The sequence below is a fragment of the Eptesicus fuscus genome, chromosome 11 (genome assembly GCF_027574615.1).
Source record: "Eptesicus fuscus isolate TK198812 chromosome 11, DD_ASM_mEF_20220401, whole genome shotgun sequence".
In the NCBI taxonomy this organism is placed as follows: domain Eukaryota; kingdom Metazoa; phylum Chordata; class Mammalia; order Chiroptera; family Vespertilionidae; genus Eptesicus; species Eptesicus fuscus.
The window spans coordinates 57206225-57218425 of NC_072483.1; the positions used below are offsets into that span (position 1 = coordinate 57206225).

Genomic DNA, 12201 nt, shown 5'->3' on the forward strand with positions numbered 1-12201 from the left:
TTCTGGTCAGGGGCATGTACCTTGGTTGCGGGCACATCCCCAGTGGGGTGTGTGCAGGGGGCAGCTGATCGATGTTTCTAACTCTCTATCCCTCTCTCTTCTTCTCTGTAAAAAATTAATTAAAAATATTTTTAAAAATAAAATAAGCTGCTAGAATTCCTGCCAATAGTTATCTTCGGGAAGAAGCATGGAAGTTATGAATTGGAAGAAGCACAGGGAGGCTGCTGGAGTGGTTGTAATGGATATATCTTGATCTGTGTGGTGGTTACATAAGAGTGTTTACTCTGTGGAAAGGCACTGAGCTGCATGCTTTTATGATTTATGATATTTTCTGCATATATGTCATACTTCATTTAAAAGTTTATTTTATGATAAGACAGCGTAAGTAGACTCCATCATGTCTTTCCCGTTGAATGGAGTTATAAAACCTAAACAAAATGCATGAAGCAGCTACTTAAGGACTCTGAAAAGTAAATAGTAGCAGGAAGATGGAGAAGATCAGTACCATCAAACTGGTAATGGATTCATCATTTTTCCCTTCTGCTAGCCCCCAGCTGAGGGGCTAATTAAAGCTCAATCATCAGATCCCAGCAAAGCGATTTAAAAGAACCTAAATAATCCATTGCTATTCTTATTGTGTTCGTGCAAATAATCAGGCCAAATTGAAACTGGACTTAATACAGTAAATAAATTGGTCTTAATTTGGCTCTTTAATGAAAATGAGGGTGGTTTTAGGGGGGGAATTATGTCTTAAAGGACTCTGTAACACAATTGTAAATATTAGACTCTAGTTCAATTAAAAGCTTTATTTTTCACTTATGAAGATTTGTAACACAGTTTGTCTCCACCAGGTTACAAGCCCTATTTATACTCAGGAGATACCACCTCTAGACACCATCACCACTTCCTTCTGTGCCCAGGTCTCATCGTCCCTCTGACAGAGAGCAAGGATAGCTTGGCTCTGAAGGAAAACTTGGCCCCTCTTCAGCAGGAACAGCTACAGAAGAGACCTGCGCCCTTTTTCTCTGAAAGAATTCAGAACCAAGATCCTTGGGGGGGAGAGGGGCGTAGGCAGTTAGACAGACATGAGCAAAGCAAGGATGATGGGCCAGGTCCAGAAGGTCACCAGGGTGGAAAGCCCTGGGTGCCTACCGAAGGACAGCTGTAAGGTGGGACCTTGTGCCCAGGGGACCTGCCCTCCCCTAGCACATCACTGGTCATGCAGTTTGGACCCCCTGACTTTCCCTCCCTAGAGATAACATTTAGCCTCAGCTGTATTTCAGCTCTGGGCCCAGAAAAGCAGCAACACCTGACATGCAACGCCAGGCGCCAAGGCTGACCTCAGGACCAGCTGCATTGCATAATGACCGTGGAGATCAGGGGTCCTCAAACTTTTTAAACAGGGGGCCAGTTCACTGTCCCTCAGATCGTTGGAGGGCCGGACTATAGTTTTAAAAAAAAAAACTATGAACAAATTCCTATGCACACTGCACATATCTTATTTTGAAGAAAAAAACAAAACGGCAAAAACACCCGAATGTGGCCCGCGGGCCATAGTTTGAGGACGCCTGGTGGAGACCCTGACCCTGAAAGGACACACCTGGAACGCTGATGAATCTTCTATTAAGATCCTCCACTGGGACCTCCCCTAAAATCTCCAACCTTAAAACCCTTAGCACAGGGGACCCAGCTCTCCCTCTTGGGAGCACACCAGCGCCTTTCCCTTCTCCCCATCCCCTCCCCATCCTCCTAGGTGTGTCACCGTTACCTTCCTCACTTCTAAGCTCCAAAGGTCCTTCCTTTACTTCTGTAACTTATTTCCTAAGCCCATTTCTTCCATGAATTACTCCTACCTCTGTGATTTTCCAAGTAAATATTATTTTATATAAAAAAGTATAGAATTCATAAAATTCATAGAATTTTTAATGACCAAAAGTAAAGGTCAATTTTATTACATGCTAAATTAAAAAATAAAATTAACATAAATAAAAAATAATTTTTATAAGCTTACTTTAAAATGTACGGCACAAATGTCCCCAACCAAGACTTCAGTATCTAGGATACATCAAAGATTTGACTGCAAATGAAAACCAGGAAAGTAGTGATGTACTCACCACTGCTCGCCCCTCTACAGTTTCCATTACTAGAATCCATAGGAAAATCTGAAAGGTGATAGAATAAAGTAAGAATCATCACATATTCATTATTACTTTAAGAATCCTATGTAATAAAAGGCTAATATGCAAATTGTCCCCTCGGAGTTCGATCGGAAGACTGGGAGTTCAATCAGGAGACTGGGCGTTCAATCCCTTGATATGACATGCGCTGACCACCAGGGGGCAGATCAGGACATGGCAGGTGACCAGCAGTGGCGGCAGGGCGCTGAGGGAGCAAGGGAAGGAGGAGGCAGTGAGGCGAGGAACCTGATCAGCCCTGATCGCTGGCCAGGCCTAGGGACCCTACCAGTGTGTGAATTTCGTGCACCAGGCCTCTAGTTCCCATATAAAAATCTAATTCAGTCACAGTTATGATTTGGGTAAGAATGCAGGTGTCTTAAGGAAGTAGATTCTTATTAGTGCCATGAGGTTGCCAGTCTATCATTTATAGGTCAAATAAAGACAAGACCTATTCTTTCATCTGATTGAAAGGCAAATATATTTTTTATGAATGCTCATCAACTGTGCATAAAATTTCAGGAATTACTAATTTTTTCTTAGTTTCACCAAATTTGTGAATTATGAGCATCCTACACAATAAAGCTCATGCATATATTAGGCACTTACCCAACACCTATCTCTTGATGACTAAAAGAGCCAAACACACCTCCTCAATAAATAAACGTGTCACACTTCAATGAATACATTTAAATTCTTAGTGCCTAAGGGGAAAAAAACATTCAGAAAGCATTCTCATGCTCTTTGTTAACTATAGATTAAACAGTTTTCAGCAGGATTACTCAAACCAGTGCAAATAGACATGGTAATTGGAAATCACCATTTGCACTTTTCATAATCCTGAAACCCCAGAAAATCGTAATGGTGACAATAACAGAAAGTTATTCTGTGTCCTAATTAGGTAAGCAGCCTAATGAATAACAGAGTGCCTCAGCAAAGCACCATGCTGAGAGATGCTGTACCTACCTCCATATTTTGATTGAACTTCAACTCAGTACTTTTAAACAAGAGTTTTACATTTGTATCAACACTTCATGTTAAATTAGTTTAATGCCTGTGTTTATCCTAATCCTATATAATAAAAGCCTAATATGCAAAGTGTCTGGTCGCCAGTCGGCCATTCAACCAATCAAAGCATAATATGCTAATGACATGATAAGGCCAGTCAACCACTAGCTATGATGTGCACTGACCACCAGGGGGCACACGGTGGACCGGTTGACCAGTCGGTATGATGTGCACTGACCACCATGGGTAGATGCTCCAACTGGTAGGTTAGTTTGCTGCTAGGGTCCGGCTGATCAGGACTGAGTGAGACGGGTCAGACACGCCCTGGAGCCCTCCCGTGGTCCCTTTCCAGCTGGCCAACCTCCCACATCCCTCCCCGGCCCCGATCGTGCACCAGTGGGGTTCCTCGGCCTGGCCTGCACACTCTCACAATCCAGGACCCCTTGGGGGATGTCAGAGAGCCGGTTTCGGCCCGATCCCGCAGGCCAGGCCGAGGGACCCCACTGGTGCACAAATGCACCAGGCCTCTAGCCTATATAATAAAAGCCTAAGTGACCATTATGGCAGAATGACCAGAATGACCGGTCACTATGATGTGCACTGACCACCAGGGTGCAGACACTCAATGCAGGAGCTGCCCCCTGGTGGTCAGTGTGCTCCCACAGGGGGAGTGCCACTCAGAAGCCAGGCTCATGGCTGGTGAGCGCAGGTGCCACAGCAGGAGCCTCTCCTGTCTCCGCAGCAGCAGGCACAATGGGTGTGATGAGCGCGAGCAAAGCCCGGCCCCAATTCAGGCTCCTCCCTGGCCACCTACCGCTTGGCACACTGCTACATTCCCCCGAGGGGTCCCAGACTGCGAAAGGGCGCAGGCCGGGCTGAGGGACACCCGCCCCCTCGGTGCATGAATTTTGTGCACCAAGCCTCTAGTAGAAAATAATGTTCTTTCTCTTTTCTTCATAGGTCATATCATGAATATGTTAAACAGGAGGGGTTAATACCAAGTTAGGATAAAAGCACCAAAAATTACAATTAATGAGTCATATATTATTAATTTAATGCCTTTTATTCTATTCAATGACTTCATTCACAATAAATGTATCCAAGGAATGTGCCAGTGATTTTCTCATTCCTGAGTAAGTCCAATAATAATGTGATCATATGCATGTAATTTATATGCTCTCTCTGTAACTAAAGAAATCCTGTTAACCTACATTTTAAATAATTGTTTAATGTTAAAAGGTTGAAATAAAAATGAAAAATAAAGCTCTACTCTTAGAAAAGAAAACCCCTTTGACACAGCTGAATCTAGGAAAGTAGTTTTCTTCTTTCATTCTTATTCACAGAAAAATATTTCTACACTCTTAAGAGTGTTTAAATGTCAATTGTTAGAATTATAAAAAAAAGAGAGAGAGAGAAAAACAGTGTTCTAATCATAAATAACTCAAAAATTGTTTTTAGAAACTTAAAAATTCTAACAAAATCATCCTCAATTAAAATGGTAGATATTATCGGTTGGTTTTATGCCCCGGTGTTTCTAGTAGGGGTCATAGAGACTTCCAGAATGGTCCTAAAGGAGCCAGGGAAGGTAGGGAGGTTTTCCTAGGTAGAGAATAGCATGTGGAAAAGTATGGGGGTCAAAAGCCACAGTACATGGCCAAGGGACCTGCAAGGTTTCCAGCATGGCTAAAATAGGGGTGTAAGCTAAAAGAAAGGAAACTGGAGAGATAAGAGGGGATGAGATCTAGAAGCATATAACAAACATTTTAAGCAACAGATTTGCATTTCAGAAAGATCTCCCTGTTGGAATATGGAGGGACGATACTAGAGGTAAGTGAGTCAGCTTTCATTCAATGGCCGTAATCCATGTGACAAACACTGAGGTTCAAACTAAGAAAGCAGCATTGGAGAAAGAGGGATGGCAATGGGATTTCGAGTAGATTCCGAGCACTTGATACCCATTGAAAATCGGGCATGAGGAAGAGGGCGGGAGCAAGACTGACTCTCGGGCCTAGAGTTGGAGTGTGGCAGTGCCTCATAACAATATAGAAAATACTATAAAAGAATAGGCCTGTGAGGGTAAGGAAATGACGCGTTTACTCTGGAGCATGCTGAGACTGAAAGGCTAAGGATTAGATGTGAAAATCTGCAATGTACGTTCTCCGATACCTCAAAAGAAGTAGTTTTTATCTTTTGAAACCCCTTATCCAGGGTTGTTTTTTATTCTCTTAAACTACACAGACAGTCCCCAACTTACAATGGTTAAACCTTACAGTGATGTACAAGTATTACACATCCAGGAGAAACTATAACAAAGGTTGAATTCTGGTCTTTTTCCAGGCTAGCAATATGCACTACGATCCCCTCTTGTGATGCTGGGCAGCAGCAACGCGCCACAGCTCCCGGTCGGGGGGTGATGAGGGTAAACAGCAAACACTGCAGTGTACTGCGTTGCCAACATTTTTTGGACAGTCTGTGCTGAGCACGTTTGCGGTAGGCTAGCCCTGGCTAGGATGTTCATTATGTTAAATACATTAAATGAATGTTCGACTTACAATATTTTCAACTTAGTATGGTTTTATCATAACCCCATTGTAAGTTGATGAGCATCTCCATATAAATGGGCTTTCACAATGATAAAAAAACAATGCTTTAACTGCAATCTGATGGTCAAAAGACAGATTCTCTCTGAAATGAGGAGTCACTTCTTTCTTCATACAGAGGAAGTATAGTATAGAACGGGTTCCTGTTTGAATCTTCTTTCTTATAATAGCTTTATGAATTTGGATACATCACTTAACTTCTCTATTTGCTTCAGCTTTCTTTTCTGAAGAATGGATGTAATAGCACCTCCCACGTAGCGATTATATAATTAAATAAATTGACATGCATACACACTTAAAACAGCATCTAGAACATGTGTGTTGTAATTAGTTCTTATTTTGTTGCTGCGAATGATCCCTCTCCTGAGGATGATACATCATTTCCCCAATCACGTTGTTGTTAAATGTTTATACTGTGCTGTACCGTTTATCAGTCGCGTGAATATTTCTTTTGTTCTTCACAATCCCCAATGTCAAATGACGTGCTTAAAATAAAATATTAATGGCAAATCTGGAATTCCAACTAACGGCCTATAACTCTAGAGCTGTGATTTTCTTCAAATTGAGGAAAATAGTCAACTCTCCATTATTCTAAAGTATATATCTATATGGTGACTCTTGATCTCCTCTTCTTATACATCTAGTAAAAAGAGAATGGCCAAATATAACATAGTCAAAATTTTGCTATTTATAGCAACAACTATTTGGAAGTTTGTCAGGAACAAAATAAAAAATGAATTATTAAAATAAGATTTGGGGCCCACTGATAATTGGGTTAACTGTACATTAAATAACACTGAGATATTCTTCCCTACCCCATTCAGAGTGCCTGTCATGATTTTACAGGATGAAGGATTCTTAAAATCGTGTTTTCTCTCCAGTTTTAATCTAAAATTTCCATTTCTCCTTTCCAATCCATTTTCCTCCTATCACACTAAATAAGTCTTCCTTCGGAGTGTCTGGCCCCTCAAATATTTGTCGACCAGGGCTGAAGAAAAGGCTGCCTGTTCCTCAGAGAGTGGAGAAACGATTAAACAGCAGTTCATGCATGTGAAAGTTGGCCCGGCTCTGCCCGGCGAGACCGGGCCTGGAGAAATGTGTTGAGCAAGAGCTGGGGTGACAAGTTAACACCACGACGGAGAGCAGCAGTGACTGAGGAGTGATTATAAGGCCCTTGGCATGGCCCGACACGGGTGTTGTATAAATAGCTGTTAAATATCATACCGTAAATTTTCTTAAATACATGAGTGCTCTGCTTCTGATAAACCATTTGTAACTAACAAACAGCCATCAGACTCATTCTCTCTTCCTGTTGCTCCCAAAGGAATGGGTTCTGGAGCCTGAGGCCCAGGTGGATTTGTATAAAATGAAATATTATGAAGCTTATATGTTCAGAAGAAGGTCTGCTTCCCCAGTTAGGTCCCACGGTGAAGCTTGTTTTCCAGAGCTGAACTGACCGAAGCTCTAGGGCCGTGGCCGGCAAACTGCGGCTCTTTGGCCCCTTGAGTGTGGCTCTTCCACAAAATACCACGGCCTGGGCGAGTCTATTTTGAAGAAGTGGCATTAGAAGAAGTTTAAGTTTAAAAAATTTGGCTCTCAAAAGAAATTTCAATCATTGTACTGTGGATATTTGGCTCTGTTGACTCCTGAGTTTGCCGACCACTGCTCTAGGGTGAATCTGCAGTGTCCAACATACCGTTTCAAAAAACAAATGAACACACACAAAAAATACCAATTTTCTATAACAATGGTAATCATGGCAAAACAGCTTACAGCAGCAGCAACAATTTGTTAAGAGCCATGAACCAGGTGGTACATCTGCTGTGTAATTTCATTTTCACATGCCTGTAGGAGGTATTGTCCCTCCGATACAGGTCAAAAAACTGAATCAGAGAGGTTATATAATTTCCTTCTGATAACAGCTGCCATGAAGCAGAATTAAGATTCAATAACTGGTCTGTCCATATCCTTTACTCACCATACAATATCAACTAGCCGGCTGAATGACTTACTTGAACTGATAAAATTCTCAGATAAAGCATGTAGCCATAACCATACAGTAAATGGAAAATGTGGAAAACGAATAAATTTAATGTGAATTTATTATGGTATGATATTTGTTATAAATATATGTTTTGCCCTTAGTATTTCAAAAGCAACAAGCAGTTTGAAGCAATATTCCGTTTCAGTAAGACTTTGCTTTGTAAAATGTTCTAAACTTGTTTGCGGAGTCATACTGTATGGACTATGAGGAAACAGATCTATGTGAATGGTAGGATTTGAAAAATCTTTTTGGCATTGAAGGAACGTGAAAGGTGGTCCCGTTTTTATTCAGGGAGACCTTATTTTTATAGTCAGCTGGATTCTAGTCAGAAGACATAAGGACTCTGTTTACACCGGGAGGAAGGGGGGGATAGGGGGAAGCCCAGCTTCATGAACTATCATATCCCACTGAACCAAGGAGTATATTTGCATCGTAAATTAAACTGGCCACATGTGGTAGCTCCTAAGTAATTCCAGGTGCCTGACAGTTTGACCCAGGATAGGGAATGTAATTTCCAGCAAACTGGCCTTGGAAGCCACCGGGACCCTTCAGGCTAGAATCCACCCCTCCATGCCCCATTCCCACGTCCCCTTCAGCTCCCTCCTGCCACAACAGTCTGAGTCACACTGAAGGTAAAGGCAGGGGGGAAGGGAGATCTTTACTAAAATATGGTTCCAACTGCCACCTACCCCTCCTTATTTTTCTAGCAAGGACAGCGTCAGCAAAGCAGATATGGTGGCATTTTAAGGTAGCTCAGAAATCAGGTCCATGGACTGACAAACTGTTTCCATGCATGTCCTATTTATTTGAGAGCTCCACTGAGGCAATTGTTCTGTGTTTGGTCCACAATGATAGGTAACTCGGGGACACTAATGGAAACTGCTTCCCATCAATATTGACTATGGCTTTGAGAGCCATTAACCTGGCCAGACCTCTCTCATTTGAGGGCCATCTCTGAGAGGCTTCAGAGCAAGTCTTCTCCTTTAAGGAGAAGGACTGCATTTCACGGGAACCATGGGCACCTCACTCCTAGCCCCTGGCCTGAGAGGAGCATCAGCATTTAACTGATTCTAAGTACCTGGCAGCCCAGGGCAGCAGCTCACCCAGCTCTTCCAGAGTCTCTACAGCCTGTGACAGTACTGAGTGCAAAGGCTCAAGAGTGCGCTTTTAGCCCAAAGATTAACTACAAATTCATTTCTTTCTGATTATTGTATACAAGCAGTTCCTGGTTCTTGATCAAAATCAAGAAAACAATAGGTATATTAAGAGTGATACACTAAGTGAAGTGGCCATCAAAAGCTCTTGAAATCTTTCTGTTCAGTTTTGGTTTGGTGGCTATTCATACAAATACTTTCCCCCTCCCCACTCACTTTATATTAAACGGGTAATGTGCACCAAGAGCAAATTTTTTTCAGATCAGTTATCTGACACCCAGGAACTATTACCTAGAAATGGACTGAGGACATGAGCTTAGGCTGAGCACGTTGAGAGGCAAAAGAAAGACTTTATGCCCAAGAAAAGAACAGAAAAGGAGGCAATCAAGTCTTCACATCCAAGAACGGAGCTGATCTGGGAAGGGTATGAAAAAAGACCAATCGTAAAAGATTGGGTTTATTTTTTAAAGGCTACGAAGGGTGACATTTAAGTTTGGGTTAACTGGCAGGAGTGATACTGAGTGAGCGTTAAATGGACCATAAGGAAGGAGGTTTAGTTGGGGTCTTAAGAGCTATGACTGTCATACTGAGACCAAACACTAGTGAGAAAACAACTTGTGGTTGATTCTATTACATGTAGAACAGCAACAAAGCTTTATGGTAGGGAAAGACTGAAATGCATGTGTGGTTGATGTACACACAGAGAAAGAGCATGAAATAAGGTACTAAAGACAAATTATTTGCAGAACGTAAGAGTGGGATAAGAGGCGAGATTAAAAATAACATTACATGAGTGTGTGATGATAACACGCCTTAAATATAACTCCTTTCACCCATATGTCATTTACAAAGTGACTTGGAGGCATATGGGAATGTGAAAAGCGCCCTGCAATGTCACTCCGCCAGCCCTGTGGCGGGAGCAAGTCACAGGAGCTAATGAGCAGCGCATAGCAATGTTTCACAGCTGTTCCAGTCTGGAATGGAAGAACCATTTATCTCATTGAAAGGCGAGGGAAATTTAAGGTGAAGGTAATTGCTCAAATTGGATTTTGGGCAAACACATACCACTAACGTCTGTGGGACAGAGAAAGGTTACTGACACTATCTGGGCATTGTTAATGATCAGAAGAAAACCGTGCTTCGGGTTTCTGTTTTCACCATACCATGTTGACAAGCATCTCCAAATTACAGATAGAGAGAATGGATGGTTGAGAAAGCAAGAGAACCCGGCAAGAAAGCTCGGTGACTGTAAACAAATAAAAATTTGTAAAAAAGCATCACTATTACAAGACCTGGTGACCTCCACGTGCGAAGAGTGCAAAGTGAAGGTTCCGTTGTGAGTAAAAGTGAGACGGGAGTGGAGTAACCAGTGTGTTTTAGAGAAACACATCACCTATTGGAAGACAGTGCATCCGCTGGGAAGGGTGATGAGGGGGAAGAAGAGGAGGTGAAGAGAGGCGATCGGAATAGAAAAGACAGGATTAGAGAGTCAAGGACGCCAAGTGAGGCAGGGACAGAGACTGTGAGGCAGGGACAGAGACTGTGAGGCAGGGACAGAGGCTGCGAGGCAGGGGCAGAGGCTGCGAGGCAGGGACAGAGGCTGCGAGGCAGGGACAGAGGCTGCGAGGCAGGGGCAGAGGCTGCGAGGCAGGGGCAGGGGCTGCGAGGCAGGGGCAGAGGCTGCGAGGCAGGGGCTGCGAGGCAGGGACTGGGGCTGCGAGGCAGGGGCAGGGGCTGCGAGGCAGGGACAGAGGCTGTGAGGCAGGGGCAGAGGCTGTGAGGCAGGGACAGAGGCTGTGAGGCAGGGACAGGGGCTGTGAGGCAGGGACAGGGGCTGTGAGGCAGGGGCAGAGGCTGTGAGGCAGGGGCAGAGGCTGTGAGGCAGGGGCAGAGGCTGCGAGGCAGGGACAGAGGCTGCGAGGCAGGGGCAGAGGCTGCGAGGCAGGGGCAGAGGCTGCGAGGCAGGGACAGAGGCTGTGAGGCAGGGGCAGAGGCTGTGAGGCAGGGACAGAGGCTGCGAGGCAGGGGCAGAGGCTGCGAGGCAGGGACAGAGGCTGCGAGGCAGGGGCAGAGGCTGCGAGGCAGGGGCAGAGGCTGTGAGGCAGGGACAGAGGCTGTGAGGCAGGGGCAGAGGCTGTGAGGCAGGAACAGAGGCTGTGAGGCAGGGACAGAGGCTGTGAGGCAGGGACAGAGGCTGCGAGGCAGGGACAGAGGCTCGCAGCGCCAGGACTCACCCGCGCCGTCGGCGGTGACGATGGCCTCGGGAGAGATGCACACGCCGCGGTCATACACCGGCAGCTCCTCGCAGGCCAGGCTCTCGGGCCACGAGTGGCGGTACTTGATGAGGATGGGCTCGCAGCCCTGCCGGGCCCGCTCGCACACAGACTTGCAGGGCTTGATGGGCTCGTGCTGGAAGTCGATGGTGCAGATGGGCGCGTACATCGCGCAGAGGAAGAAGAGCAGGTCGGGGCTGCAGTGGGTGCCCAGCAGACCCTCGAACTGCTCGATGGCCAGGATGGCGTTGGCCTGCGTGCTGTGGTGCAGGTGGTTGGGCATCTTCGTCATGTTCCAGGGCAGGGACTTGCACAGGGGGATGCGGACAGGCTCGCAGGCTGCGGCGCGGGCTCCGGGCACGCGGAGCAGGCAGAGCGCAGCCAGGGCGAGCAGCCCGGCCCGCAGCAGCAGCCTCCCTCCCGGGCGGCCGCAGACCATGGTCCCGGCGGGACGGGGCAAGGGAGCAGCTGCGCCGAGCACGCCGAGCGAGAGGCCGGCTCCGCCGCCGCCTCCTCCCCCCCCTGGAACTGGACACGGCGATCCGGGAGCCTCTCCTCCCCCGGCAATCTCGCAGCTTCCGAGGATCAAATTCCCCCAATGGGGTCCCACGAGCTCCCCCGAGCTCCGGCCGCCGCCGCCCCTGCCGCTCCCGCCGCCCTGGCCGCCCTCCCCGTCGTCTAAGCCTCGTGGGGCGGCAGCACCTATTTATTTCCCGTCCCCTCTGGCAAAACTTCAGACTTCGCAGAGGAGCCCGACGAGAGGAAAACAAGAGGAAGCGAGGGAGAAATAAAAACAACAGCAGAACTCAGCGGAGGTAGCTGGTGCTCTGGGGAGCCGCGTCCCCTGGTTACCGAAAGGTGCTAAAAGCAGCATGAAATTCTCCAAAGGGGGGGTGGGCGGTGGTGGAGGCAGAGCAAGGAAGGCAAACCAACAAGAAAAGTCCCCCA

General features: G+C 45.9%; 1 protein-coding gene across 2 annotated transcripts in view; it reads right to left on the minus strand.

The window, feature by feature from the left end:
* The window catches only part of FRZB (frizzled related protein), a 30940-nt gene extending 19030 nt beyond the window's left edge, over window positions 1–11910 (minus strand). Inside the window, exons 1-2 of one of the 2 annotated variants that reach the window (XM_008138493.3) lie at window positions 11215–11910; window positions 2115–2162 (exon numbers count right to left, since the gene is read on the minus strand). In XM_008138493.3, coding sequence (XP_008136715.1) covers window positions 2115–2162; window positions 11215–11692 — 526 coding nt within the window. In that variant the 5' untranslated portion in view covers window positions 11693–11910. The remainder of the gene's footprint in view (window positions 1–2114; window positions 2163–11214) is intronic. The other variant, XM_028140863.2, reaches the window with a different exon arrangement.
* Window positions 11911–12201: the final 291 nt, after the last annotated feature.